This window comes from Heteronotia binoei, chromosome 12 (genome assembly GCF_032191835.1).
Source record: "Heteronotia binoei isolate CCM8104 ecotype False Entrance Well chromosome 12, APGP_CSIRO_Hbin_v1, whole genome shotgun sequence".
NCBI lineage: Eukaryota > Metazoa > Chordata > Lepidosauria > Squamata > Gekkonidae > Heteronotia > Heteronotia binoei.
In genome coordinates this window covers 79097966-79125430 of record NC_083234.1, presented here as the reverse complement: position 1 = coordinate 79125430, position 27465 = coordinate 79097966, and the positions used below count along the sequence as shown (strand labels likewise).

General features: G+C 51.3%; 1 protein-coding gene across 1 annotated transcript; it reads left to right on the top strand.

The window, feature by feature from the left end:
• The first annotated feature begins 1614 nt into the window (after window positions 1–1614).
• Window positions 1615–25144, top strand: SLC2A6 (solute carrier family 2 member 6). The gene is made up of 10 exons (XM_060251450.1): window positions 1615–1718; window positions 2372–2534; window positions 8596–8802; window positions 13472–13571; window positions 16021–16232; window positions 18200–18352; window positions 20128–20236; window positions 20672–20845; window positions 22675–22820; window positions 24702–25144. Exons 1-10 carry the CDS (start codon window positions 1615–1617, stop codon window positions 24873–24875), a joined length of 1542 nt encoding a protein of 513 aa, XP_060107433.1. The 3' UTR covers window positions 24876–25144.
• The last annotated feature ends 2321 nt before the right edge of the window (window positions 25145–27465 follow it).

Sequence of the window (27465 nt, the reverse complement as noted above, 5' to 3'; positions counted from 1 at the left end):
CCAAAAAACCCAGGCGCCGTCAGAAGGTCCAGCAGTGGGGCCAGGACACTAGAAGCCCTCCTAAGCCCCAAGAAGACAGACCATCCCTGCCCCAGCCATAAGAACATAAGAGAAGCCCTGTTGGATCAGGCCAATGGCTCATCCAGCCCAACCCTCTGCGTCACACAGGGGCCAAAAAACCCAGGCGCCGTCAGGAGGTCCAGCAGTGGGGCCAGGACACTAGAAGCCCTCCTAAGCCCCAAGAAGACAGACCATCCCTGCCCCAGCCATAAGAACATAAGAGAAGCCCTGTTGGATCAGGCCAATGGCTCATCCAGCCCAACCCTCTGTGTCACACAGGGGCCAAAAAACCCAGGTGCCGTCAGGAGGTCCAGTAGTGGGGCCAGGACACTAGAAGCCCTCCTAAGCCCCAAGAAGACAGACCATCCCTGCCCCAGACATAAGAACATAAGAGAAGCCCTGTTGGATCAGGCCAATGGCTCATCCAGCCCAACCCTCTGTGTCACACAGGGGCCAAAAAACCCAGGCGCCGTCAGAAGGTCCAGCAGTGGGGCCAGGACACTAGAAGCCCTCCTAAGCCCCAAGAAGACAGACCATCCCTGCCCCAGCCATAAGAACATAAGAGAAGCCCTGTTGGATCAGGCCAATGGCTCATCCAGCCCAACCCTCTGTGTCACACAGGGGCCAAAAAACCCAGGCGCCGTCAGGAGGTCCAGCAGTGGGGCCAGGACACTAGAAGCCCTCCTAAGCCCCAAGAAGACAGACCATCCCTGCCCCAGCCATAAGAACATAAGAGAAGCCCTGTTGGATCAGGCCAATGGCTCATCCAGCCCAACCCTCTGTGTCACACAGGGGCCAAAAAACCCAGGCGCCGTCAGGAGGTCCAGTAGTGGGGCCAGGACACTAGAAGCCCTCCTAAGCCCCAAGAAGACAGACCATCCCTGCCCCAGACATAAGAACATAAGAGAAGCCCTGTTGGATCAGGCCAATGGCTCATCCAGCCCAACCCTCTGTGTCACACAGGGGCCAAAAAACCCAGGCGCCGTCAGAAGGTCCAGCAGTGGGGCCAGGACACTAGAAGCCCTCCTAAGCCCCAAGAAGACAGACCATCCCTGCCCCAGCCATAAGAACATAAGAGAAGCCCTGTTGGATCAGGCCAATGGCTCATCCAGCCCAACCCTCTGTGTCACACAGGGGCCAAAAAACCCAGGCGCCGTCAGGAGGTCCAGCAGTGGGGCCAGGACACTAGAAGCCCTCCTAAGCCCCAAGAAGACAGACCATCCCTGCCCCGGACTCTTGCAAGCCTGAAGGCTGCTCGGCTTGGGGGGCTTGGGGAGGGGGGGGCGGCGGCTGCCCTTACCGGCTGCGGGGGGCCGGGGGTGGGCGAGCCTCGCCGGCTGTCCTGCTTCTGCTTGGGGCGGCTTCCCCTCCCTCCCTCCTCCTCGGCCGGCGCGGCGCAGCTTCCCCTTTGGGCTCTCGGGGAACTCCCTCCCTCCCTTCCCTCTTCCTCTCGGGCCGGCGGGCGGCCCCTTTCGCTTTCGCCCGGCACCCAGCGCAGCGCAGCCCAGCCCAGCCCAGGCGAGCCGAGCGCAGCCGGCGGCGAGGAGCTCCCCCATGGAGGCCAACGTGCGCGAGCCCCTCCTGCGCCGGGAGCCCGGCGAAGACTACCAGGCCCGCGGCCAGCTCGACGCTCGCCAGCTGGAGAAGGACTACTACCGGTAGGCGCCCCCCCCCCCCCCCGCCAGCCCCTCGCCCGCCCTGCAGCCATTGGGGGAGGGACGCGGGCTCAGTGGGAGAGCATCTGCTTGGGAAGAGAAGGTCCCCGGTTCAATCCCCACTGGCATCTCCAACCAAAAAGGGTCCAGGCAAGTAGGCATGAATAACCTCTGCTGGAGACCCTGGAGAGCCATGAATGGGGCTGTGGCGCAGTGGTAGAGCATCTGCTTGGGAAGCAGAAGGCCCCAGGTTCAATCCCTGGCATCTCCAAAAAAGGGTCCAGGCAAAATGGTGTGAAAAACCTCAGCTTGAGACCCTGGAGAGCCGCTGCCAGTCTGAGTAGACAAGACTGCCTTTGATGGACCCAGGGTCTGATTCAGTAGAAGGCAGCTTCATATGTTCATATTAGGGGAGGGAGGGTGGCTCAGTGGTAGAGCATCTGCTTGGGAAGCAGAAGGTCCCAGGTTCAATCCCTGGCATCTCCAAAAAAGGGTCCAGGCAAAGAGGTGTGAAAAACCTCAGCTGGAGACCCTGGAGAGCCGCTGCCAGTCTGAGAAGACAATACTGACTTTGATGGACCAAGGGTCTGATTCAGTAGAAGGCAGCTTCATATGTCCATATGTGCCCCTCTCGCCCACCCCCCCCCCCATCCCAGGACGCTGCCCCACCGCCGCCTCTTCCTCGCTGCCTTCGCCGCCGTGCTGGGCAACTTCAGCTTCGGCTTCGCCCTCGTCTACCCGTCGCCCGTCATCCCTGCGCTCCAGAGGGCCCCACTCCGCCACCTGCACCTCACCAAGGATGCCGCCTCCTGGTTCGGGGTAAGCAAGGAGGGAAGGAAGGAAGGAAGGAAGGAAGATGGGGAGGGGGGAAGGAAGGAAGGAAGGAAGGAAGGAAGGAAGGAAGGAAGGAAGGAAGGAAGGAAGGAAGGAAGGAAGGAAGGAAGGAAGGAAGGAAGGAAGGAAGGAAGGAGGACAGAACAAACCTGCAGCCCGCCGCCACAGCTGCCCCAACAACAAACCTCTGCTGCCCCAGGGCGAGGCTGTGGCAGTGTGCCCAGGGCGGGTGTGCAGGCGAACCTCCACACAGAGCCTCATATGCAGGATAGGACTTCGGTGCTCACAAAGGTGCCGCTGGGCTGGGCTCAGACTTTGTTTGGCGAGGGTGTTGCAAAGGGAGGAGAGAAGCACCATGTAATCAACTGCTTTGGGTCCTTGCTGGGGAGAAAGGCTGCGGGTCAATGAAGTCAGTCAATAATAAAGAGAGAAATAGATGCTGCTGCTGCTGTGGTCATGAGAACAGAAGAGAAGTCATCTGGGTCAGGCCAGTGGCCCATCCAGCCCAATCCTCCATGTCACACAGTGGCCCAAACCCAGGTGCCATCAGGAGGTCCATCAGTGGGGCCAGAACTCCAGGAGCCCCCCCCCCCCCCACCGCCCCCTACACACTCTGCCTCCCCAAGCACCAAGGATACAGAGCATCCCTGCCCCAGCACTTTCACACCTGCTGCATAATGCACTTGGGGGCCACTTTCAGCACAGTTTAGTGATGGTTCCCAAGTGGGTTTGGCCATTTCACACAGTGCATCCAAAGGAGACTGAAAATGCACTCCTCAGTGTCTGGGAAAGAGTTTGCTTTAGAAAAAAGATGGCTGAGGGTGTTAGGGAATTCTGTTTGAAATTCTGTTTCTTTATCTCAGACAGTGCGATGGATCACTGGATCATATAATCACTGAGAGGCATTTAACATAAAAGAGCAAAAACATATTTATTTCTACAGGGAAAGGGTACTGGGAGATAAAACAACAAACACTAAAGAACTACATGCTACCACATTGAGAACCACATGCTTAATGGAAGACCACTTCTTCCTTCTTGACCTCTCTGGCTGAACAAAGGAAGTCACTTGACTAACTGATCAAACAGACAAAACAGGTTTTCCCGCTTCTAGACCTTGATTGACAGCAGTCAGTATCTTCTTCCCAGGTCATGCAGACAATAGGGAATCAGGCACAGTGTTAATCCTATAATGACTGGAACTTTAGAACATTGCAAAGGACATACAGATACACATATTTCCAACACCCCTTCTCAGTGCCTAATGTGCAAGTCATTATACATTCAATAGTCATTACTCATTATTCACTGTAACATTCACATCAACTAGATTCATCATTTCATGTAAATGTTCAAATCTAGCACAGTATATCAGCCACCATATCTTCTATACTACAATATTCTATTTTAATCAGCTCCTTCTGGTGTAGCTCACATTTAATACCAATAAATCTGGCTGTTCTATTTTCCCTTTTACATATAGCAATACATGCTTGATTATCTTCAAACATTACAATAAGTACAGGTTCTTTTATCTTGAAGTCTTTCAGCAGATGAAAAATCCATTCAAGTTCACTGCAGGCACTGGCTGCTGACACACACTCAGCTTCTGCTGTAGATTGTGCCACTATAGTCTGTTTTCTGCTAGTCCATTCTACAAGTCCATTTCCATAGAAGAACAAGTATCCGCTGGTTGATCTGTAATTGCATGATTCTTCTGCATAGCTGGCATCCATGTATCCAACTAGTCTGGGATTCTCAGAAGGTTCAGTGATCAGTCTTAAGTCCATAGTCCCTGTTAAGTATCTGGCAAGTTTCTTTACTGCATTCCAATCATGGTGATTAGGTGAACTTACTTTTCTGCTCAGTATTCCGACAGCAGCTGTGATATCAGGTCTGGTAGTTTTACTCAGGTACAGTAGTTTTCTTATAGCTTCTCTGTACTCTCCAATGTCTTTGAGTGGTTGACCACCCTGAGCTCTCAGGTATGCAGGTTCAAGAGGTATCTTAGATTCTTTACAGTCTCTCGTGTCAAGAGATTCTATAAAGTCCATAATCTTTCGTCTTTGGCACAGTTGAAAGGTTCCATCCTCAAGTCTCTCAATCTGTATTCCTAGATAGTGTTTAATACCTCCAAGTCTTTTGACTTCAACCTCTTTGTTCAGCTTTTCAACAATGTCTTTAATGTCCTCTTTGTTCTTGCAGCTCATGACCAAATCGTCAACGTAAACAAGAATGTATTGATGTTCGCCATCTTTAAGTCTAGTGTACATGCAGGGTTCAGCCTTCCCTTGCTCAAATCCTTGTTGCTTTAGTAGTCCAGTTATTTTGTCATACCAACCTTTTGCGACCTGTTTCAAACTATACAGTCTTTTGTTGAGTTTGAAAACACAGTTCTCTTTGCCAGGGACTTGAAAAGCTTCAGGTATTTCCATATAGATTTTCTCTGATAGCTCCCCATTAAGAAATGCTGTCTTAATGTCTAGGTGCTCTACGAGCATATTTCTAGATGATGCCACACTCAGTAGTGTTTTAAGTGTAGCACTATTGATAACTGGTGCAAAAGTCTCTGAATAATCAGTTCCAAATTCTTGTGCATAGCCTTTGGCTACCAGCCTTGCTTTGTACAGGTCTATAGTTCCATCATCATTGTACTTTATTTTGTAGACCCATTTGCATCCAACAGGCTTTCTTCCTGCAGGTAGCTTTGTAAGAGTCCATACATCTTTTTCATAAATGGACAGTATCTCTTATTCCATTGCTTGAATCCATTTCTCCTTTTCTTCATTAGGTAAATCACACACTTGTTTTTGTCAAGCATGATATTTCTGATTATTGAATCAATATGTATTCTGTGCTCATTCTTTCCCCCTCTCTTCCTTCTCTTCTCCTATTCCGCATAAAGTCTTCTCTTCAAAGCCACCCCCTACCTGGTAACTCTCAATAGTTCAGGATATGCAAGTAATCTTGTCATTGTAAAGCGAAATGCCTCTCCCCCAAGTTCCCATCCATATGCCTTATCAGTAGACTAGGAATGTGTGGGAACCAGGAGAATAGTTGCAATTCACATCTGTATGTTATGCTTTTGAAGTTATCTGAAACTGTGCCTTTGAAGTAGCCTTTAAGATTCTATGCTGGGTGACACTCTGTATCACTTCCAAGGTTTTGTTCCTTGGAGCAAGTATTGGATTATCAATAAAACGAGTCTTTGATTCAAACAAAAGCTTGATTATTCTAAATACCGATGCTTGACAGTTTCCAGTTCTTGGGTTTCTCTTTAGGTTTCACAGTCTCTGTAGATCTCAGAGTGTCACAGTATCCATATTTCTGTGGTGGTTGAAGATTTTTTGGATTTATATCCCGCCCTATATTCTGAGACTCAGAGTGGTCACAATCTCCTCTACCTTCCCCCCCCCCACAACAAACACCCTGTGAGGTAGGTGGGGCTGAGAGTGCTTTTATGAAAGCTATGGGTGACCCAAGGCCATCTCAGCAGGAGCAAGTGGAGGAGTGGGGAATCAAGCCTGGTTCTCCCAGATAAGAGTCCGCGCACTTAACCACTACACCAAACTGGCCCTTTTGTGCTCCTTTCTGATCGTCTTAAAATGAGTGGAGGTTCTGTCGCTCCCTGCGGTGTGGTCCCCGTTTCCCCTTCTGGTTCAGTAGAGTCTTCAGAAGGTAGACCTGCCGGTTCACCAGTGGTCACTACAGGTAACCAACTATATCAGTTGTTAGAAGCATCATCAGTAACCTTAGGATCAGATTCAGGTACACAGGGTACTCTAGGCCAGGGGCCTGTTTTTGCTAAGTCAACAAAGCAATCATCATCATCATCACCGCATTGTATGTCATTTCATACTTCTTCTGTTATTTCAAAGGGGCATATATGCTGGGGCTTTGGAAATATGCAACTGTATTTAAGTTTAATGAATTGATTGGAAGGGTGGGCAGCTGTATTGATGTTCTCCTGCGATTTCAGTGCTGTTCATGAGCAATTGCTCAAACCACCACCTCTGGCTGTCCAAACACAGGCCTTAGTTCTCCTGGAGAATGAGCCCAGTCATCAGTCTTTGCCGTAGGACCCTGTCCCCACCAAACCCCCCCGCCTTTACTCCAACTACCAGTTCCTGTGATTCACCAAGTGGTCCCCACAGTTGCAAGCAAGATAATAATAATAATAATAATAATAAATTTTATTTATATCCCGCCCTCCCCGCCTAGGCAGGCTCAGGGCGGCTGACAACAGTTCGATAAAATTATACAATATAAAATATACAATATAAGGTAATTTAAAACAACATTTAAGTTATACATTGATTTAAAACAACAATCTAAAACCAGTTCCAAATGTCTGGATCATTCCATAGTTTAAACGGCGGTGATCTTCCTGATGTTATCTGTACACTTGTATTATGGCAGGGGTCACTAGATAAATCGTTGGTAATTAAACAGCCATCCTATCAACTTCTACAAACGCCTGCTTGAAAAGGATGGTCTTACAGGCCCTGCGGAATTGGTCCAAACTCCGCAGGGCCCGTACCTCCTCCGGAAGTTGATTCCAAAGGCACGGGGCTATAACAGAGAAGGCCCGTGCCCATGTACTCTGTAATTTCGCCTCCTTTGGCCCAGGGATAGTCAGCGTGTTCTTCCCTGCCGACCTCAGTGCTCTTTGGGGCTCATATGGGGAGAGACGGTCCCTCAGGTAGGCAGGTCCTCGGCCATATAGGGCTTTAAAGGTAATAACCAGCACTTTGTATCGGACCCGGTATGTAACTGGCAGCCAGTGCAGCTCACGCAGCCCCGGCTGTATATGCTCCCATTTCGGGAGTCCCAATAACAGCCTGGCTGCTGCGTTCTGCACTAGCTGCAGCTTCCGGGTTCGACACAAAGGCAGCCCCATGTAGAGGGCATTGCAGTAGTCTAGTCTTGAGGTGACCGTCGCATGGATCACTGTTGCCAGGTCCCGGCGCTCCAGGAAAGGAGCCAGCTGCCTTGCCCGCCTCAGGTGGAAGAATGCTGACTTGGCAGTGGCCGCTACCTGGGCCTCCATTGATAGTGAAGGCTCCAGTAGGACTCCCAGGCTCCTGACCCGGCCCGCCGCCTTCAGCGGCGCACCGTCAAAAACCGGGAGAGGTATTTCCTTCCCAGAGCGCCGCGCCCCACGCAAAGGACCTCTGTCTTCGTCGGGTTCAGCTTCAACCCACTCAGCCTAAGCCAAGTTGCCACGGCCTGCAGTGCCCGGTCTAAATTCACTGGAACGCAGTCAGGCCGGCCATCCATTAGCAGATAGAGCTGGGTGTCATCCGCATATTGATGACAACCCAGTCCAAAACTCCGGGCAATCTGGGCAAGGGGGCGCATGTAGATGTTAAATAACATCGGGGAGAGAACTGCTCCCTGAGGCACCCCACAATCTAGTGTGCGCCTCTGGGAAAGCTCACCCCCGATTGCCACCCTTTGTCCCCGACCTTTGAGGAAGGAGGAAAGCCATTGTAAGGCCAGCCCCCTGACCCCTATGTCGGCGAGGCGGCGGGTCAGTAGCCGGTGGTCGACCGTGTCGAACGCTGCCGACAGGTCTAACAGCATCAGCACCGCCACGCCTCCTCGATCCAGTTGCCGCTGGAGGTCATCTGCCAAGGCGACCAGCACTGTCTCCGTCCCGTGGCCCGGGCGAAAGCCGGACTGGCAAGGGTCTAGGACGGAAACGTCATCTAGAAAACCCTGTAGTTGCAGCGCCACTGCCCTCTCAATAATTTTACCTAAAAACGGTAAATTAGAAACCGGTCGGTAATTTGCCAATTCGGCCGGATCTGCTGTACATTTTTTCAAGAGGGGGCGGACCAAAGCCTCTTTCAGAGGTGATGGAAAACGCCCCTCCGAGAGGGATCTGGAAATTGGGGTTTTTACAAAACGAAAGTTTTCTCCAGGGGGCTGAACTCAGCAGCTGATCCTCACATCCCCGTCTCTTGGTCACCTGCTGCAGTAGATGCATTCAGTCCCATAATCGCCCTCCCACATGCTCTCCTGTTTTATCTCTGTGCTGCAGTCGATCTTCACCTTGGGAGCTGCAGCAGGCGGTTTGGGCACCATGTACTTCAATGATCGCTTGGGCCGCAAGCTGAGCATCATGTTTTCTGCTGTTCCTTCTGTCGTTGGGTACCTCCTGATGGGCAGTGCACAACACATCTGGATGCTGCTGGTGGGGAGGCTGCTGACGGGGTTTGCAGGAGGTGTAACATCTGCCTCAATACCGGTAAGGCTTCCTTGGGAGGTGGTGGGCTTTCCTTTCTTGGAGGTTTTTAAGCAGAGGCTTGATGGCCATCTGACAGCAATGCTGATTCTGTGAACTTAGGCAGGAGGGGTTGCACCAGGGCTTAGTTCTTGTGGCCCTTTCTGACATGCCCAGGGAATTGCTGATGGCCACTTGGAGGTCAGGCAGCAAGTTTTCTCCAGGTCATTTTGGCCAGGGATCCTGGAGGGTTTTTGTTGTTGTCGTTGGAGCAGGGGCGGCCAAACTGTGGCTCAGGAGCCGCATGGTTCTTTCACATATATTGTGTGGCTCTTGAAGCCCCCACTGCCCTGTCAGCTGGCTTGGAGAAGGCATTTCTCTCTTTAAATCACTTCTCTAAGCCAGCCAGAAGGTTGGAGAATGCATTTAAAATTAAAGTTGCTTTCTTTCCACCTCTCCCTATCTATTTTCCTTCCTTCCTTCCTTCCTTCCTTCCTTCCTTCCTTCCTTCCTTCCTTCCTTCCTTCCTTCCTTCCTTGTCTTGCGGCTGTCAAACATCTGATGTTCATGTCTTACAGCTCTCAAACATCTGACATTTATTCTATGTGGCTCTTATGTTAAGCAAGTTTGGCCACCGCTGGCATAGAGCAAACATCACTGGGGGTTGTGCAGGGGTTGGACTAGATGACCCTAGAGGTCCCTTCCAACTCTATGAGTCCTAAAGACCATCAGGCAAATTGGTTTGGAGAAGGAGTTCCACCTGTGGAGTGCGACCACCAAAAAGGCACTGCCCTGCTTCTTCTGACTTATTTCCTAAATTCTGTGGTATCCCTGAAGAAAGGCCTCATCTCTGCTGTCTAAAGAACTGAGGTGAGAAGTGATCAGCACTTGGAAGCTCAGACACTGTGCAGGAGCCAGTGGAAGAGGTGCAAGATGGACTACGCTGCCCACCCTGGTTAGCGACCTGGCGCCTGTCTTCTGAGTCTGGTTTTCCAAGACATGCCCAGCTCTGGGTTGGGAAATTCCTGGAGATTTGGAGCTTGAGTAGGGCAGCGTTTGAGGAAGGAGGGTCCTTATCAGGGTATAATGCCACAGTCTTGCCAAAGATGCCATTTTCTCCAGGGGAACCGATGTGTGTTGCAATTCTGGCAGATCTCCAGGCCCCGATGGCAACCATAGGTATAAACCAGCTGTTCCATGGGGTGATAGTACCTGTTTTAGTGGCCCATTCGGTCTGTTTTGCCTTGGTTTCAATATGCTGTGTTTGATGTTCTCTGTGCTGACATAAATTCCTTGGCATGAAATACTGTTAGCAAACTGATTTAATCGGTATGTCTTTTGATCCAAAGGACTGAGAAATTTGTTGATATTTACCATTGTGGACAACAAGCACCATGCTCATATTTCTTAGTCACTGACACAGCCATCATACTTCCTTCTTGTATAAGTTGGAACTGGTTTTCACTCTCTTTTCTAATGCAAATATTGTGATCATAAAAGAGATGCCACATAGAGAACACAGACGATTGTGGAGTTCCGTTAAAATACCGGAAGTTCAGATTTTGGGCGGCACTGTTCCCCTGCCCATTTCTGTGAGCAGTTCTGCCAGCTTTTCCAGACTCCTTCTTACTCCTCCACCCCATCCCTCACCCGTTTCTGGCCTCTGGCTAGAAGGCCTTAACTGATCAGGAAGCCTGCACTCCACAACCCCTTCTAAGCCAGGGGCGGGTGGGGAGGGGACAATTAGAATGACTTGAGAGCAGTGGTCTTGTGGAATCTGCTACCTTCTGAGACCTGACTTCGTAAGCCACATTCAGACAGCACAACCATTGACTTTATTGTTGGTATAATTCATGTGTACCTCCCACCTTGCTTCCCAATGGAGACTGAAAGAACTAACATGGTTCTCCTCTCCTCTACTTTAGCCTCACAACCAGGGCTTTCCCCCTGGGGGAACGTGGTGGAATGGAGTTCTGGAACCTCTTTGGGGGAGCAAAATTCTCAAAAAAATGTTTAAAAGTTCATGTGTGTCTCTCCTTCATCTCCTGCTTGAGAGTTCCAGCACCTCTTTTTACAGGGAAAAAATCCAGATCCTAACAACTCTGTGAGGTTGGTTAGGCTGAGAGGGAGTGGCTGGCCCAAGGTCACCCAGCCAGCTTCTGTATGGCAGAGTGGGGATTCAAACCAGGTTCTCCCTGATCCTAGCCCAGCACTCCACCACCACTACGCCACACTGGGAAGTTGTACGTAAACTTGCTTTTAAAGTAGAACAGCGTTTGAGTCCAGCGGGGCACCTTTCAGACCAACAACATTTTATGCAAGGGATGAGCTTTTGTGTGCACCCCCCCCCCCTCAGCTGCAGCTCTTTCCATATGCTTTTAAAGTGAAGTGGTTGGAGAGGTTGTCACTGTCTTGTTCAGAGGAGGTGAGCTTTCAGAAGGGCCAGTTTGGATTCCCACACATGCTGCGGAAAGAGGCTGTCCACTAATGTAAGGGAGAAGTGAAAGATTCTGAGTCCAAACAGAAGGGCTTGGGTGACTGTAGGGCAGCCAGCCTCCAGGTGGGGCTTGGAAATATCTCGCATTTACAGCTGATCTCCAGCTGCCAGAGCTCAGCTCCCCTGGAGAAAATGGCTGCTTGGAAGGGTGGACTCTCTGGCATTGGGCCATGCCGAGGCCCCTCCCCTCCCCAAACCCCACCTTCAATGTTTCCAGGTATATTCCAACACAGACCTGGCAACCGGTGGTGTGGTCTGGAGATCTCCTGGAATTATGATTGATCTCCAGACTGCAGAGATCAGTTCCCCTGGAGGGAATGGCAGCTTTGGAGGGTGGACTCTGTGGCTTTATAACCTGCCAAGGTCCCACCCCTCCCTCAGTCTCCACCCATAAAATCTCCAGGGATTCCCTGACCCAGAACTGGCAACTCTAGGTTGCTAACGTTTGTTGCATGAGCATTTGTCTGTCTCCTAGATCCTTTTCTCACTGGATCACAACCCCCCCCCCATAAAGATCTGTCCCCTGCCCAGTCAAAATCACCCCTGGCTCCAGGGCTCTGGGCAATCCCAACTTGGTGGTCCTAGCACCTCCCAAACTTGTCTAAAGTGGAACCGAGTTATTGTTTTCCTCCCTTCGCAGCTCCTGCGCTGTCTTTGTTTCTGGAGCCAAAGAAGTGGAGAAGGTGCTCTCCTCTTGTTCCTTCCACACACACACACACACACAATGGCTTTGAGGACCTGTAATTTTGGGCAGGGCAAGTGATATCTGTCTGTGCCATACTCTTCCTTCCTTCCTTCTCTATTTACTGGATGCCTTGATAGAATTCTGTTGAGCAATGTTTAAAATGGGGAAGGCAGAGGCTGCAGAGCCGGAAATGTCCTGGGCTTCAGTTCTCTCTGTTGCCTCAAAGGACTCTTGCTGACAACTACTTCCTCCCTGGGGCCAGCTGTGGTCTCAGCAGCTTCTCACAAAGCACCCTGCCCAGCAGAGAGGTAGACTTGCCCACTGTGTGCAGGTGGGTCGCCATGTTAGTCTGATGCAGCAGAACAATGTTGGAGTCCAGCAGGGGCACCTTTAAGACCAACAAAGTTCTATTCTGGGTGTCAGCTTTTGTGTGCAGTGAGTGGGGTTCAGAGGCAGAGCATTTGCTTGGCATGTAGAGGGCCCCAAGTTCAATCCCCAGCATCTCCAGTTGAAAGGAGGAGGTAGTAGGTGATGTGAAAGGCCTCTGCCTGAGACCTGGGAAAGCTGCTGCCAGTTTGAGTGGACAGTACTGACTTTGATGGACCCGTGGTCTGACAGAACACAGTTGGAGTCCGGTGGCACCAGCAAAGCTTTATTGAGAACAGAAGCTCTTTTATGTAAAAAGCACACTTCGTCAGACAATTAAATGGGAAACGCTTAGCAGTGCTACATACAGCTTGTGGGTAGTGGTTAAGCATGCAAAATAGTATACAGTTAGAATCCAATGGCAGGATAGTGAAATTAACAAATTGAAAGAATAACAGTTTGGCCTGGATAGTATAAGTTGGGTGGGGGAAAAGCAAAAGGTAATAAACTTGTCAGAATTGGAGGATGATGGTGAGAATAGCGGTAAATGTTAATTACTCTGTTTCTCCTTAAGCATGGGTTAAACTGAGACCATCTCTTTCTCAGAGGTGTTTCTATCCACCCAATATACTTCTTAACATGTAGCATAGCATTAGAAATCTCATTCCAGTTTGCCAATACAAAAAAGAATGCATTAGAATACAGTGGAGAAGGGTTTAACATATGCTGGAATGCAGGAACGCTAGTAGGGACCTGACTTCCTGATTGCCTTATATTTTCAAGCTACTAGAAGGTCTGTGGGCTTGAGACGCCACAGAGTCTGTCTTTCTAAGCTGCCATTTTCCCCAAGGGAACTGATGGAGTTCAGCAGTAACTCCAGGGAAATACCAAGTCCTGCCTGGAGGTCAGCAAAGCTACCGTAGTAGAGCCTGAAGAAATCTGGCCTGTTGGGGAGAAGCCAGAGTAGAACCAGATCGCTGTAGGGGAGATGGCTGAAGGGTCTGTTGGGGAGCTGGACTTTCCTAGCTTAGCGGACTCTGGTTCCCTGAGCAAGCAGCTAAAATACTGTCTGGCCAGGCAGCCTTGTAGCAAAGTCGTTTGGTGTGTCCCCAAGCACACCCCTTACCTTCCTTCTGTACTCCCAGGTCTACATTTCTGAGATCTCTCATCCTGGGGTCCGAGGAGCTCTGGGTTCCTGCCCGCAGATCATGGCTGTCTTGGGTGCCCTCGTCCTCTACGCTTTAGGCAAGTATGGTGTGCAAATCTCTGTAGGTGGAGCAAGATCGGCAGGCCTTGTTCTGGGCGGCTGGTGGGTCTTGAGATTCCCCAGTTGAGGTGCAGCAGGCTTTGAAATGAGCCTCCCTCCCTCTCCCCTTCTTTGGCACTCCACCTCTTGCCTCCTCTGTTCTTGTCTGCTGGTTGGACAGGTCAGACCAGACCAGACCAGCCCCCCCACCCCCGACACTGATCCTTCTCTGCCGGATTCCCTGGCTGCTGTCTGGTTGGGCTGAAGGCTGTGCACTTTACCTAGTTTTATAAAAGTCCCTCCCATTAATCTCTTTGGGCAAATAGCAACCAGAGCATGCAAAGAAGCATCAGTTGACTGGGCTTTGCTGCAAACTAAACACGGATGAAAGATGACATGTAGAAGGCGAGCCATGCATCCTTTGGACTGACATTTAAGCTCAAAACTCAGCATTTCCAACCGTGTTATCTTTGTGCCTGAAAACTACGCCTGTGTACCAAATAAGTCATGGTGTCCATGGACTGGATTCAGCATGGCAGGACCAGGCAATCTCGTCCCCCCACCATCACCTTTTCAAGTGCCAAAACAGCCCCCCCCCCCCATGGCTGTTTCAGCACTTGAAAAGGTGCATGGGAGGGAAACAAGATTTCCTGGTCCTGCTCTGCCCTGGGTCTCACAGCATTTTTAAATGGCCAAATTCTTCTCCAAAATGGTGTGGCTGCCCATAGGTCGAACCTGTGGAAGCAGTAACATCTAGTGCAGCCCTGCATGTGTCACTGTGCTTAAGATGTCATTAAGGAAACATGTGGCACAATATCATAACATGTGTATCACTGCTACACACACACACACACCAGCAACGTGGAGCAAAGCAGGGAAAAGACCCAAGGCCATCAGGGAAGCCACCCAGCACTGGTGTCAGTGGTCACCTCCTGGATTTCTCTGATAGCATCTGGGGGCAAATGATGACGGTTGTGAAGTATCCAAGCAGGTGTGGAACACAGCCGTGCTACACAGTTCTCTTCAGAGGGGGTGGCCTCCACACAAAGTTGCTTTGGGCAGCAGACAAACATTAACATTGTGATTCCAAACTAGGTTCATGATGAAGCAAGGGGGTTGATTTTCAGCAGAAATGTCCATGTTTTCCAGGGATGTATGAATCTTATTAACCTCAAAAACTTGCTGTAGGTAGGCCCGTAGCTATGGGGGGCCTGGAGGGGAAGGCCAATCTATTTAAACCCCTTTCCTTCTGTAGAGTTCCTCCATTGGAGGGCCTCCAATATATTATAATTCGGCCAGTAGGACCCGAGGAAAAGGGGGGGAGAGAGAGCAAGAGGAGGGAGCAAAAGCGAGAGAAAGAGCATGAGAATGAGAGAGTGACAGCAGGGAGAGATGGAGTGTGAGAGCAAGAGGAGGGAACGAAAGCAAGAGAAAGAGTGTGAGAATGAGAGAGCGACAGCAGGGAGAGAGAGAGTGTGAGAGCGAGAGGAGGGAGTGAAAGCGAGAGAAACCGTGAGAATGAGAGAGCGACAGCAGGGAGAGAGCGACAGCTAGGGGGAGAGAGAGAGGAGAGAGCGACAGCGAGAGAGAGGGAGTGTGAGAGTGAGAGGAGGGAGTGAAAGCGAGAGCGTGAGAATGAGAGAGCAACAGCAGGGAGAGAGGGAGTGTGAGAGCAAGAGGAGGGAGCAAAAGTTAGAGAAACCATGAGAATGAGAGAGCGACAGTGAGGGGGAGAGAGAGGGAATGTGAGAGCAAGAGGAGGGAGCAAAAGTGAGAGAAACCATGAGAATGAGAGAGCGACAGCAAGGGGGAGAGAGAGAGAAGAGAGCAACAGTGAGAGAGAGGGAGTGTGAGAACAAGAGGAGGGAGCAAAAGCGAGAGAAAGAGCGTGAGAATGAGAGAGCGACAGCGAGGAGGAGAGAGAGGGAGTGTGAGAGCAAGAGGAGGGAGTTAAAGTGAGAGAAACCATGAGAATGAGAGAGCGACAGTGAGAGAGAGGGAGTGTGAGAGCGAGAGGAGGGAGTGAAAGCGAGAGAAAGAGCGTGAGAATGAGAGATCGACAGCGAGGAGGAGAGAGAGAGGACAGCGACAGCGAGAGAGAGGGAGTGTGAGAGCGAGAGGAGGGAGCGAAAGCGAGAGAAAGAGCATGAGAATGAGAGAGTGACAGCGAAGGGAGAGCGAGAGGGTGTGTGAGAGCGAGAGGAGGGAGCGAAAGTGAGAGAAACTGTGAGAATGAGAGAGCGACAGCGAGGGGGGAGAGAGCGACAGTGAGAGAGAGCTAGGGCTGAGTGGGCTGCTGCTGGAGGGAAGAAGCAGCCAAACCTCTCAGCACCCCCAACAATTTTTTAATCTCCTGGGCCCCTCCACCCAAAATTTTCTGGTTACGGGTCTGGCTGCAGGCTCTTTCTGGGCTCTCCGTGTGACTTCTTGCTGCTGCTCCCCCTCCAGGCCTGGTCCTCGACTGGCGCTGGCTGGCCGTGGCCGGGGAGGTGCCGGTGCTGCTCATGATCCTCTTGCTGTGCTTCATGCCGGAGTCGCCGCGTTTCCTGATCTCCAAGGGGAAGGAGGACGAAGCCCTGAGTGCCTTGACTTGGCTGCGGGGCCAGGAGGCCAACTATTGGTGGGAGTACGAACAGATCAAAGACAGCGTGAAGGAGCAGGTACGCCGCGCCAGGCCTGGCCAGGGTGGGGTGGGGGGGAGGATGACAGGGATCCATGCAGGGAGCCCCCCAGGAACAGGAAGTCCCATTTAAAGTGGCAACTAGAGGACCGCAATCTAAAGCAGCATTTCCCAAGCAGATTAAAATCTGAGGCTCAATCACTAAGGATGACTTCTAGAATGTGTAAAAGTGACCTGCCTCTACTCAGAAGTCGCCAGCTCTTGATTTTATGCCTGCCTCCTGAACAGGGGACACACAGAGGTGCAGCAGGTACCCTCCTTCCAGCTCACTGCGGCAGTGATCCAGTCACATCCGCTGCAGAGGTGGGGTGGAATGACCGTCTGCCCTGGTGGGTGGTTGGAACAAGGCAAGGCCGTGGGGCAGAGATTGCTCTGTGTTCTTGGTGTTTAGGGGGGAAAGCAACAGTGGGAGGGCTTCTGAAGTTCTAGCCCAGCTGGCGGGCCTCCTGGTGGCACCTGGGTTTTGGCCATAGTGTGGCACTGGATGGGCCATTGGCCCGATCCAACATGGCTTCTCTGCAGTGGATTGCTGCTTCTTCGGGGGCGGGGGGACAGTGCTTGGGGGATGTTCAGTTGTTGAATTCAGTTGTTGCACTCACATACCCCTGCCCATGGCTGAAAGAGAAGAACAGCAGGCCCAGGGATAAGGGTGCTAACCCACCAAGGTTTCATAGGTCCTAGTAGGAAAAATGCACTGTGTTAATACTGAGGCCTCAAAAGCCAAGAAGCCAAAGAATTGGCCAGAATCTGTCCCTATGACCCCCCCCCCCCCCCAAGATTCCATCCTGACTTCTCTGGTGCCCTCCAGAGCCTGCCTGCAGCTATATGCTAGACGCCCACCCCCACCACCCTGGATGTTCCTGAAACCAGAAGGGGGCAAGGCAGCAGGCCCACCTGCAGCAACGTCAAGCAACAGCTTGTGCTGTGCTCCTGCCCAGGAAGGAGGGTCGAGGGAGAGGCCCTCCTGGCTGTCCTATGGATAAAAGATGCTCATGGGGGGGGGGACGTGACATGGCCTTTTCAGGCACCCTCCCTGTCAGTCTTTGGGGGCAGCTGAAGACAGTTTTAGTCTGGACTATTTGGTTAAGTCTTAATATTTGGTTTTTATGTTTTGAATGTATTCTATTTTATGTGCGTATTTTTATCTATGTCTTGATCCACCCTGAGCTCCGTAGTGGAAGAGAAGTGGTGAATGATGTGTCCCCCCCCCCTCTAAAAATAAAACAAACGGTGCAGGTGCTGCACTTTGCCTGCCAACCCTGTTCTGCCATTAAGCAGGCGTTGAAACAGATTTATTTATTCCACTGTGTTCTCCCTGCTTTTCTCTTCCCCCCACCAAAGGGCTTAACGCCTTGTCCTTCCCTCCCCCATTGTATCCTGACAACGGCCTTGAGTGGTGGGTGAGGCTGGGAGGGGGTGACTGGCCCCCCAGCCAGCTTCCATAGCAGAGTGAGGATTTGAATCCATTTCTCCCAGATCCTAGTTTGACACTCCAGCAACCACTGTGCCACGCTTAAATGTGCAGCAAAGGCACATGCTCGAACGCCAGCTTTTCCCAATGGAAGCTGCTCACGGCTCTGCAGGGACATGTGCAAATGAGAGGACTGCCAACTCCAGTTTGGGAAATTTCTGGAGGTTTGTGGGTGGAGCCTGGGGAGGGGAGGAGCTTCAGCGGGCTATAATGCCATCGAGTCCAGCCTGCGAAGCAGCCATTTTCTCCTGTGGAATTGATCCGCCTTCTGGAAATGAGCTGCAGCCCTGGACCTCCAGGCCACAAAGAGGTCAGCAACAGCAGCTGTTTGTAGAGCAGCTTGTGCCCGTCTAGGATGCTGGCGGGGGTGGGGGAAGGGGGCGGCACCATGCCATGGATGAAGGGCTGTGCCATGACATTCAGTGGTGTGGCAGATGGCTGAAAGATCCTGGCCCCTTCCTCTCCACATCTTCTAGAGCCAACGGGTCACCTGGGTGGAGCTCAAAACCCCTTACCTCTACAAGCCGGTGGCCATCACCTTGCTGATGCGGCTCTTGCAGCAGCTCTGCGGCGTCACCCCCATCCTCATCTACCTGCAGGTGATCTTTGCCAGCACGGAGGTCATTCTGGTAAGTGCCCCTCTCCTGCCCCTCTGCTGCTGCTTGCAGAGCCCTTCCGCCCTCACTCCCTGTGGGGCCATCCCTCCCTGCCCGTGGGCTTCACACAGCCCTGCTGCAGGCTGAGCCCAGAGTGTCAGAACTGGGAACTTCAAAAGAAAACGCATCACTTTGTTTCAAAAGTTAATCCGTTTATTCGAGAACTCTTGTTCATGGAAAAAGCAAGTTGACTCTGATGGCTTCCAAGGCCATCGGTGCATTCTTATACATTGGTAACATAAAACAATAAATCCCTTCTCACACTCAGAGAGACAGTTGTCTGTTCCCAGGCTCCTTATCTCCCATCAAGGAGGAAGGAACCCCGCTGTCTTTCTCTGGCTTGCCAGCGGTTATCAGTCACCCTTCAGTGGTTAGTATTTGTTTGAAATGCAAAGTTACAGGGTTAGTAAACGTTTCTAATATGGAGTCAGTTGGGCTAACAGAATATAACTCTTGCTAAGCACATAGGTAAAGTTACAAGTTCTGACACAGAGGCTGCTGGGGGGAGCAAACCCTTCCTGTTGTGGCTGCAGCACCCCAATACTGAGCTGAGCAGCCTGGACTCTTGCTGCTTCTGCCACAGTCCTCAGCTCCCTGCCAGCCCTGTGTGGACCTTCAGGGCTGCAGCCCACCTGGAACTCTGCTGGGAGATAAAGGGCCAGTCCGCTCCAGCCTCTTCTCCATTCTCTGGGGCCTAACCTCCTCAGGGTCTTCCTGGGGTTTTCTCCCTTCGACCTACATGGCTCCATCCCTCCACCGCCCCCCCCCCCCACACAGCCCCCTTCTTCACCCCAGCTGAAACTAACCCAGAGAGCTTGCTGCACAATTGAACGCTCAAAACAAGAAAGACCACTGCATGATCCCATTCTCACCAGTCACCTCACCTGTTAAAGATTCAGTGGGAGAGTCCAAGGTTTGGGCTGGGGTTTCCCGAATTTTTGGCCCCTGGGGGGCAGCATTTCCTAGTCCCTGGAAGTATCTGTCTGCTGCGTCAGCTCCCCTCTCCTCGGCAACACAGGAGGGCCCCGTTCCTTTGCATTCTAGTGCCTGACAGTTGGAGCTCAGGATCAGGACCATGCCTTCAAGACCAGGGAGGTTGTCTGCTGGCTACAGCAGGATCTCTTGGAGGGCATCCTGGGAGTCCTTGCAGTGATGTTGTTGCCCAGATGCTGGCTGGGAGAAAGGGAGGGTCACAGGGCTTGGCTACGCTGGTGGACCTGGGTGAGGGATGCGGCCTTTCTCCAGGCCTCCTTGCAGCGTGCTCATCGGCCCTGGCTTTCAGGGTGCTACAGATGAGGCCCCCTTTCCTTTGCTTCCTAAACTGGAGAGATGCCCCACCCACCCATTCCAGACAACGCAGAGAGGGTCTCAGGAGCGGGGAGCACATTTGCGGCCTGGAACACAAGAGGCATCGTCAGGAGCCAGAAGGCACCCTTGTCTTGTGGCTGGTGTGCTCAGGGGGTGCAGGGAGACCCAGGGCTGTCCCAGTCAGGGTACGCACCAAGATCCAGCCATATCACATTTGACGAGAGAAAAGTTCGAGAGGGAGGCTTCAGACGGGCTGTTGCTAAAGGGAGGAGCTGCCGTATGATGAGCCGCGGGGCTTGTGTCTCAACCTGTACTGTTGTCAAAGCCCACAACTACCGCCAGTTGAGGTCCTCCAAGTCCCTCAGCTCTTCAGAACGCCCCCCCCCCCCGGTCGAAAGGGAAGGGCCTGTTCTGTTTTGCGTATCCTTTGCTCTTCACAGCCATCAGAGTACGATGCTGTTATCGTGGGGGCCGTGCGCTTGCTGTCCGTCATCTTTGCTGCCTCTTCAATGGACAGAGCAGGGAGAAAGATCCTCCTCTACGCCTCAGGTGCTGGTGCTGCCCGCTTACTTCTCCCCCCCTCCCCGAGCACACTTCTGCAGATCTATCTGTGAAGTCAAAACTAAATTTCTGGTCATTTTTAGGGCACACCTAAGGTTGCCAGCCTCCAGGTGGGGCCTGGGGATCTCCCAGGGAATTTCAATTCTCCTGGAGAAAATGGCTGCTTTGGAGGGCTGAGTCTGTAGTGTTGTATCTGGCTGTGGGCCCCCCCTCCCCTCCCCAAATCCCACCCTCCACAAGCCCAAATCTCCAGGAATCTCCCAACCTGGAATTGGTGACCCCGGTACTGAGCAAACTTTAGGTTTGGGGGGACCTGGGTAAAGTGGTGGCCAGTGGGCTTAGATGCTGGGGGAGGGCTGTGAGATCCATCCCTGGCTCACAGGAGAAGCCGTGGGCATTCCCTGCTGTCTCTTCCCCCTCTAGCTTCCATCATGCTGGCCTCCAACCTGACCCTGGGCTTCTACATCCACTACGTCCCTCTGCACACTGCCAATGCCTCTGCGACGGCTGTCAACAGCAGCTACCCAAGCCAGGCCTCTCCTGCTGCAAGCGGCCTCAGCGTCCTTCCCTTGATCGCCACCATGGCCTTCATCGTAGGTAGGTAGCTGAGGACCTGCTCGGAAGGGCAGAAGAGATGAGCTGTAGTATCCTTTTGAAGAAAGGCCCATTCCATTTGGGATTTACCTGGCCCCTGTTGCCTAGATTTGGTGAGAAGGCAAGTCTGACAAGTGTCCCCCCACTGACGATGTTACTTTGCCAGGCCCTGAAGATGGCGCTGCACAACATAGGCATTCATTCACAACTGAGACCTAAATTCTTGTATGTACATTGCAGACATGCAGCTGAACTTTTAACAGGGATCTGCAGTAATGAGCACTTTTCAGCTGCAACGTCTGCTAGGACCCCTGTCCGAGCCTCAAGCCCTCTGGGATCTTGCTCCTCGTTCCTTGAGCCCCACTCCAGACTGTGGGCCCTCCAGGTTAAAATACACACCAGTAGACAGGCCTCAAAATAAATACAGGGTTATTAAAGGATTAAAAAGTGAGTATTACTATACATTGTCATCTCCGCAGCTCAGCAACAAAGAAAATAAAGAAGCCAGCTGTTCTAGTACATTGAATAACTGACATTAGACGGCAATCTTCGTACAGCATAAAATCCAAGCAGTCCATAATGATGAAGCATAAGCTCTCAGTGCCTGGCAAAGCATGGCTTCCCTCTGGCCTCTACCCTTGTGAGAGCTTTTGCCCTCTCGCATGTGGTGGTATCTTGGCTCCAATCAGGAATCTCCCTTAATGGAAGATTCCAGAAAATGCCACTGTCTGGTCTTAATTCCCCCTCTGAGCGCAGCTTCTCATGATTAACCAATTCCCACAGTCTTGAATCCAGCCGTAAGGAACAGATAAGGAGGATCTCAGGCGGGACGTTTAAGCCACCCCAGGGATGGGGGGGTAGGCAGACCAAAAAAGCATATCCACACGTGCACATCTGTCTCCCATCCCCATCCAACTGCTGCCCACCCAGGGTTGGACTGAAGCCGCCTCGGAAAGGCACCACTTACAAAGTGGTGTCTAAATTCCAAGGCAGCTTTGAGGTGCTTCCCAGCTGAGGTGCTTCCCAGACTATCCGGGAAGCACCTGGGGAGCGGTTGGGAGGTGCACAAGCGCTCTGGAAGCTCCTCCGGGGTGCACGCAGCCCATCCCTGTTCTGGGGGCGGGCCGCATGCCGTCTGGAGGCTCCCAGCCACTGTTTTCAGCCAAGGAGTCCATCTTGGGCAGGCAGGCAGACATGCTCCTTTGACCAGCTGGGCTACTGAAAGAAATCCATAATGAGCGCAGGTAACCATGAGAGTCACCCCATTAGCCAAGAATCCAATAGCACCCTAATGACAACCAATTCATTAAGCCATCAGCTGTTGGGTAAGTGCCATGACCCTTCCTGTTTCCAGGAGGATGACAGATCCAGCATGGAGCTCTTGAAAGCTGACTGAGATCCAGGGGAGATTCTTTTCTCCCACTCAGCTGCTTTTAGCGGCCCTCAGCCCTAACTTCTGAAGGGCCTGTTTGGCCCTGCTGCTGGCCGGGGAGATGGAGGTGCCTCCCAACAAGTTGTGATGCCGGATGGAATGCTCCTGCAGCTTGGCCATCTCTGGGGTGGCTGCACAACCCTCTGCCAGGAATTGTGGTCTTTTATGTGTTTTTATCATTGTTATAATTACACTGCGGTCTGCAAGGGAGAAATGCAGCCAGCAGAGGTTTTAAGGCAAGAAAGGCAAGACAACTCATGGGGCAAAGAGGGGCCCCCTATCTGGAAGAACGAGTTGTGTGGGAGGGTGGGGCCAGGGGGGACAAGCGGAGGGGCTCTACTGGTGGTCCCTTCCTGCCAGCTTCTTCCCACAATGACGGTGACTCCTTTGCTTCCTCAAGGTTACGCCATGGGTTGGGGCCCCATCACCTGGCTGATGATGGGAGAGGTTCTCCCCCTGAAGGCACGAGGGGTGGTCTCAGGCCTGTGTGTGCTGGTGAGCTGGTTGACCGCCTTTGCCCTGACCAAAGCCTTTTTGCCGATTACGGTAAGTGAGGCCCCACAGGTGCAAACTGGGCCAGCGGCCTCAGCCCCTCCCCAAAGAGTTGCGGCATTGAGGGGGCCCAGGGCGGGGGGAGGGGGGTCTCTGCATCAGGTCAACAGGAGCAGCCCGTGAATTGTGTGTGTCTCAAGAGCAGGTGGGCAAGATTCTGAGAGACTGCTCTCCTGATGTGAAATTGTCATGGGCAGTGTCCCCTCTGAGTTAGCATTTTTGTCTTAGCTCAGGAAGGATGACCCCAGAGCACACTAATTTATGCAGTAGCTCACAACATAGAATTTTTGCTCACAACACTGCAGCTTAGAGGGAACATCGGTCATGGGGTGCTACTATTTGCAAACGTGCGATGACTTCCTGCAGGTTCCCCCAGGGGAGGAAATAACAGGGGGAAAGGCCTGAGGAGACCCCGGTCAGAAATCCTTCCTCTGCCTCAGAAGCTTGTTGGGTGACTTTGGGCCAGTCACTCTCTCGCAAGGGCCAAGCTGGAAGTGATGGTGGCCAAGGGCCACGTCAGGGCTGCAGACACCATTTCAGAGGAATAGGCCCTTGCAGCCGTTTTTAAATGAGACCTTTCTCTAAAATGGCGCTGGCAACCACGGGTGGGACCCATGGCCAGCTTGGCCTCTGAGAGAGGGAGTGAAGGGGAGGGACCCCAGAGCTTCCTGCTCGTGCGGAAAACCCGACACCACAGCTACATGCCGGCAATATGGCTGACTCCTCTGTCTGCAGCAACAAAGGCCCGGGCTATATTCTGCACAGAGGGGCTTTGAATACTGGACCCAGTCCCCTATGTTGCCTGTAAACATCTCCCTGTCCACCCCTGACTGGGCTGATACAGAAACACAAGCGCTGTAGGTGACTTCGGAGCGGTGGAGAAGGCTGGGCAACCAGCACCACAAAGGGAACAGCAGGCTGACTCTCCCTTGGGGCCTAGAGAGGAATGGGGCTGTGTGTGGAGAGGGTGGGCCATGAGCCAAAGGGCTGAGGGGGCTGCAGGCTTTGGGCCAGGCACGGGAGGGTGAGGAGGCACATCCCTGCTAGGCATGTTTCATCCATGGGGCCCCAGCCTTTTAACAAGGCTTTGGAATTCTGATATAGTGTGGTGGGGACAGCTACAAAATGGCTGCCAGAGCTGAACTAGAGGCATACAGTGTACATCCTTGAGCTGTGGCGGCAGCTGCTGTCAAAACGACGTTTTTAAAAATCTGCACAGCCAATCAAATCTCCAATGGCCAATCAGGAACCTTGCTGGGCGAAATCCTGACCCCCACTCACTTTCTATAAAAGCTCTGTGAGTACCAGGAAAAGTATGCACCACATTGGGGTACCCTGTTCTATGGTCTCCCTTTGTTTGCTCTGCTGGCGTTCTCTCAGCAGAGACTTTAAGCTAAGGAGGGTTCCAGGGCACAGCTCCTCTTCTGCCAGCTTGGGGCTCTGTAGCCTCATTTCACAGCAAGTGGGAAGCACTGGGAATAAGCCAGACCACCAGGTGTCCTTCCTGAATATCCCAGGAGGGTTCCAACTTAATAGGCACATCTCAGGGCTAGTAGAAACGGCACTCTGCCAGTCCCCCCACTCGACTCCGCCAGAAAACATAAGACCTCAACTGCTGCTCCAAGCCCCCCAAAACATGGACTTCTTCTCTCCTCAAAACAAAGCTTGAGTTTTATTCTAAGTATAAGCATGAAAGCTTATAGCTAGAATTAAAATCTGTTGGTCTTCAAGGTGCCACTGGACTCAAACTTTGTTCTGATGCTTCAAACCAACACAGTGATCCACCTGAAACTCTCTCTTCCTCTCCTCTTCCTTTCTCTCTCTCTCTCTCTTTCCCTTCTTCATCGTTGTCACTGGGAATGTTTCCTTCCTCAGCAATCCTTTGGCCTGGAGGTGCCTTTCTTTTTCTTCAGCATCATCTGCTTCATGAACCTGATCTTCACCAAATGGCTGATTCCCGAAACCAAAGGCAGGTCTTTGGAGCGGATTGAATCATACTTCCGGACTGGGCGGAAGTCTTTTCTGGAATCCTTCCGACGCCACAGATAACCTCACGAGAACTAATTCAAGATAGAAGAGCAGGTGGGAGATGTTTGTGGCCAGCCTAGGATGATCAAATGTGATGACTGATTTCCAAGTGAAGAAGAGGGATCGCCAGTTTTTCGGGGAGAGGGGGAGGGGAGTTCACTTGCGCTGCTTCACTTGCCTGTGGCCAAGAGCTAGCGTAGCAAGGGGATCTGTGCTAGGAAACAGGAAACCCCCATATGAATCCTACGCTGACCGTGGACTGACCAGGTGGCCTTTGGGAAGACCCTTGTCCTCTCTGCCTTGGTCCTCCCGCGGCACCACCCTGCCCTGTCAGAAAGATTCCTGAGGGGATTGCCAGAGAAGTGCAGATCATTCTGAAGCCATCACAATCCTCATTGGAGCTCTTGTGGCTCCAAACAGCAGAAATGGCTGAGAAGACTTTGACAATCACACAATGATATTCCAAGAAACTTGGAGACCCTGGGACCTCCAGCTCTCCTGCCCCAAAGGGCTCTCCTTGCAGGTGATCATTTGCTTTCCCCATTGAAATCTGCCCTCGTGGCCAGTCAGTCAGTCAGTGGGGGGAAGAAGGAGCAGCTCAGAGAAGCAAAACTGGGCAAGAGCCTCACAGATGCAGGAGCAGATATTCCAATTTTTTTTAAAAAAAACCAGTCACAAGGGTATTTTGGGAGGGGGGGTTGTTGAGCTGGTTCTCTGGGGCACTTTAAACATTCTGTTTGCAGAGTTGGATAGATTTGACTTAATTAAAAGCAGCATTTTGGATCAGTCACTTATTATGGCACATGACTAAAAAACAAAAAAGTTAGTGAAGTGTCCTCACACAGATCCCCCCCCCCCAAATAAATCTAACTTTGGTCCTGAAAGATGCAGTGATTTTCTGGCGCAAATCAGGAAGACAGTGTGAGAAAAAACAAATTGGGAACAATAGAAGAGGAGACTGGATTTATACCCTGCCCTTCACTACCCAAAGGAGTCTCAGAGCAGCTTGCAATCTCCATTCCCTTCCCCTCCCCACAATAGACACCCTGTGAGGTAGGTGGAGCTGAGAGAACTCTTGACAGAAACTGCTCTTGAGCAGATCTTGTGGCTGACCTAAGGCCACTTATCAGGTATATGTGGAGGAGTGGGGAATCAAACCCGGTTCTCCCAGATAAGAGTCTGCACACTTAACCACTACACCAAACTGGCTCTCCAAAAATCAACATGGGACAACATTGAGCAGGAAAAGAGTTCGATTCTTTCCTTGCCCTCCTTCATGGATCAAACTCCATCACACACACACCACAGCTGCATTTAGAATTGTTTTTAGAGGAAGAGAGAAGAGGAAGGATTTGTTGAGTGCAAGCCAAAGTCCCAGGAAGGCCTGTGAGCTCTTGTGCTGCCCTTTCTCTTTTTGGCTTCTGAAATTCCGTCAGTCATCAGCATACCTCCCAATTATTCACTGGTTCCATAATAACTAGAAACTTTTAAAGGTTAAAACAGGTACTGAATGTTTCTTGCAGAGATGCTAAATATACACAACTTAAAACAGACACTCCACACAGTCTTCTGCTTGCACATCATGTTCTTTAAAGGAAGAATCCACACAAAACAAAACTGCAGTTAAGGAGACTTTGAAACCACAGAGTTCTTACCAGAGGTAGAAAGGTCTTTTTATTCACTGCATACACAACAGAGGAGCAGTTCAGACAGCTCTATAAAATTGCTGTTGAGTTTCAACATTTCAAAAACCAGGCCTCTCTAGCAGGGTTGCCAATTTGGAGATTTGAGGGTGGAGCCTGGGTGGGTGGAGTTTAGGGAGGCGATGGACATTGGTAGGGTCTAATGCCAGACAGTCCATCTGCTAAAGCAGCCATTTTCTCCAGGAGAAATAGAATAAATATTTCAAATAAATATTAAATAAGTGACTGATCTGGAGATCAGTTGTAATTCCAGGCAATTTCCAGTCCCCACCTGGAGGTTGGCAACTCTACTCTCTAGCCATGTCCTGAAAAACCAGCCTGAACAGCCTTCCCTCCATGGAAACAAACCACAGAGAGAGAACCATGGATCAGACACAACAAGACAAATACGTATATAAATGGTAATTACAATAATTAATGGACTTCCTTATTAATTTCCTTCATGTTTTGTATCTTTATATCAAAACGCAGTCAATACATTCTTATAAATAGTTACAAAGTACTCCAGTGTTTTTCATTCAATAAATACAAAATTAGTGGAAAGTTGCTAAAGTCCATAGAATCTTGTAAGACAAAACAGCTCTTCTTGGAGAAGACAGACCCCGTAATACTCAACGTCAGTAACCTTATGAAATAATGTTCATATAACTATTGGTTTGCCGACCTGCTCCTTAAAACGCCATCCGCAGCCACTCCACAGGGTGAGTCTTCCTGGGAGGTGTTACAGAGGTGTAATTTAAATAACTGGTGCAGATTCTTAATCACTCTCAAAACACCGACCAGCTTTAGGATATCGAGTCACGTAAAGCTTTTTCAAAGATTCCATGACCAGACAGACCTCTAAAATAAAATATGCATGTACATACACTCCCTCTCATCTTGCCTAAAATTTAAAATAGCTTTCATTT

Bases quoted from the DNA above. Each gene is read 5' to 3' on its own strand.
- SLC2A6 (XM_060251450.1), top strand. From the start codon at position 1,615: ATGGAGGCCAACGTGCGCGAGCCCCTCCTGCGCCGGGAGCCCGGCGAA. The intron at 8,803-13,471 runs GTAAGGCTTCCT...CTGTACTCCCAG, and splicing joins TAACATCTGCCTCAATACCG to GTCTACATTTCTGAGATCTC. The intron at 20,237-20,671 runs GTGCTGGTGCTG...TTCCCCCTCTAG, and splicing joins GATCCTCCTCTACGCCTCAG to CTTCCATCATGCTGGCCTCC.